The 2,876-nt window shown below is 37.7% G+C and overlaps 1 protein-coding gene across 1 annotated transcript; it reads right to left on the bottom strand.

Annotated features, from left to right (window-relative positions):
* Positions 1-502: 502 nt before the first annotated feature.
* LOC143555248 (uncharacterized) lies at positions 503-1,093 on the bottom strand. The gene has a single exon (XM_077044833.1). It carries the CDS (start codon positions 1,091-1,093, stop codon positions 503-505), a length of 591 nt encoding a protein of 196 aa, XP_076900948.1.
* Positions 1,094-2,876: the final 1,783 nt, after the last annotated feature.

The following is a 2,876-nucleotide window of genomic DNA, read 5'->3' as shown; positions in this document are numbered from 1 at the left end:
CTATAACACCAAATAAAATTTAAAAGGAAAAGAGAAAAAAAAAACTTTTTTTTTGGACAGAACGTCGACCCGGCCGGGTCACATTCCCACACGGCCGGGTTAAAATTTCTTCACTTTTACCTCTTTTTGGTCAGAACGCTGACACGGCCGGGTCAATTTTTTTTTTAAGATTCTACATTAGAAAATTACAACTTTTTGTAGACATACTATAGTAAAATTAAAATCCTAAAAAATATTAAAAACCTTTTTGTCCATTTTTTTTAGAACATGTGTAAAGTAATTAAGAAAAACTGAAAATAATTAAATACACATGCTACAAAACACAAAATACAACCGGATGGTTTGTTACCCGCCCGGTATTACCTGGCCCGTGATTAACTTGTTTCATAAACCGGTGAAACTTCAAGAAAGCTCACCAATTCCTTTTCCGTTCCGTTAATGTCGCTTCCATCAAGATACGGTTTTAAGCGATGACCATTCACGACTTGCTTATTGTGGTCCTTCAAATTTTCGATCTCGATATCGCCATAATTCCCAACTCGCGTGATGACAAACGGGCCCATCCATTTACTTTTAACTTTCTCGGAAAGAACTTCAACCTCGAGTTATAAAGCCAAACTTTTTGTCCTACTTCAAACGTCTTCTTTCGGATCTTGGCATCATGCACTTTCTTCATCTTGTCTTTGTACGTGGAAGCACAATCATATGCCTCATTTCTCAATTCTTCTAACTCACACAAATTTAATTTTCTTTCATGACCTGCATCATCATAACTCATATTAACTTCTTTAATAGCCCAAAATGCACGGTGAGCTAACTCAACCGGTAAATGACAACCTTTTCCATATACCAACCGATTAGGGGTAGTACCAATAGGCGTTTTGTAAGCCCTACGATAAGCCCATAAAGCATCGGTCAACTTAGTGGACCAATCCTTTCGGTCTGCCCGTACAGTTTTTTGCAAGATTTCTTTAATTTGCCTATTGGATACTTCCACTTGTCCACTCATTTGAGGGTGGTAGGGAGTTGCAATTCGATGGTCAACACCATACCGTTTAAGCAATTTTTCAAATTTAAAAATGGGATCCCCCATCACTAATGATGACCCGAGGGAACCCGAACCTTGAAAAAATGTTTGTTTGGACAAAATTGCACACCACGGTATGGTCGTTTGTCCTAGTGGCTATTGCCTCAACCTATTTTGACACGTAGTCAACTGTCACTAAGATGTATAAATTACCAAACGAATTAGGGAATGGTCCCATGAAATCGATTCCCCAAACATCAAAGATGTCTACAACTAAAATCGGATTCATGGGCATCTCATTCCTTTTTGATACACTCCCTAATTGTTGGCATTTGACACAATGCTTTGCAAACTCAAAAGCATCTTTAAACAACGTTGGCCAGAAAGACCACATGAGAGAATTTTATGTCCTGTTTTCTGGCCACTAAAATGACCACCACATGCAAGTGAATGCACATGCGCTAAGACACTTGGGATCTCGTCTTCTGGTACACATATCCAAATCATTTGATCTGCTCCTATTTTGAAAAAATCTGGTTCATCCCAAATGTATTGTTTTACTTGTGACTTAAAATGGATTTTCTTCTTTTTGCTCCAATGTTCGGGTGTAACACCTGTGGCCAAATAATTCATAATGTTAGCAAACCAAGGTATTCTAGATATTGACAAAATATGTTCATCTGGGAAAGATTCATTAATTGGTTTGCTTGTCTCGTCCTCTCCTACTACAATTCTTGACAAGTGGTCGGCCCCCATGTTTTCACTCCCTTTCTTGTCTCGGATTTCAGTATCAAATTCTTGTAACAACAAGATCCACCTAATCAACCGTGGCTTTGCTTCCTTTTTCTCCATGAGGTACCTGAGAGCACTGTGGCCAGAATATATATTGACTTTGCTACCCCAAATATAAGAATGAAATTTATCCAAAGCATATACTACCGCAAGTAATTCTTTTTCTGTTGTTGTATAATTAAGTTGTGCATCAGAAACAGTTTTACTTGCATAATATATTGCCACGGGTTTCTTATCAACCCTTTGACCCAAAACAGCCCCAATTGCATAATCACTCGCATCGCACATGATTTCAAATTGTAAAGACCAATCAGGTAATTGCAAAATTGGGGTTTCAACCAATTTTTGTTTCAAAATGTTAAAAGCTTCAATACATTCTTCATTAAAAATAAACGGAGCATCTTTTAATAGTAAATTACATAAAGGTTTTGTTATTGAACTAAATCCTTTAATAAACCTCCTATAAAACCCCGCATGACCTAAGAACGATCTAATGCCCTTAACATTCGTGGGATGAGGTAAGGTGGATATAACTTGCACTTTTGCATGATCTACCTCAATCCCACGACTTGAAATCACATGGCCCAACACAATCCCTTCTTGGACCATGAAATGACTCTTTTCCCAACTCAATACCAAACTTGTCTCGACACACCTTTTTAACACCTTTTCCAATTAAATTAGACACAAATCAAAAGATGAACCAAAAATAGTGAAATCATCCATGAAGATTTCCAAAGACTCCCCCACCATATCCGAAAAGATACTCATCATACGCCTTTGAAAGGCGGCGGGGGCATTACATAATCCAAAGGGAATTCGCCTAAATGCGAAAGTACCATAAGGACACGTAATTGTGGTCTTTTGTTGATTTTCGGGATGAATAGCAATCTGATTATAACCTGAATAACCATCAAGAAAACAATAAAATTTCTGACCTGATAGCTTCTCCACAATTTGATCAATAAATGATAAAGGAAAATGGTCCTTTGAAGTAGCTGCATTAAGTTTTCTATAATCAATACAAATTCTCCACCCGGTTACCGGCCGGGTGGCT

This window comes from Bidens hawaiensis, unplaced genomic scaffold (assembly GCF_021521415.1).
Source record: "Bidens hawaiensis isolate Kalapana, Puna unplaced genomic scaffold, B.hawaiensis_p1.1 tig00018028_1, whole genome shotgun sequence".
Lineage (NCBI taxonomy): Eukaryota > Viridiplantae > Streptophyta > Magnoliopsida > Asterales > Asteraceae > Bidens > Bidens hawaiensis.
This window is presented reverse-complemented; position numbering and strand designations above follow the sequence as displayed.

Coding starts and splice junctions, on each gene's coding strand:
- LOC143555248 (XM_077044833.1), bottom strand. CDS start 1,093: ATGGGGGATCCCATTTTTAAATTTGAAAAATTGCTTAAACGGTATGGT.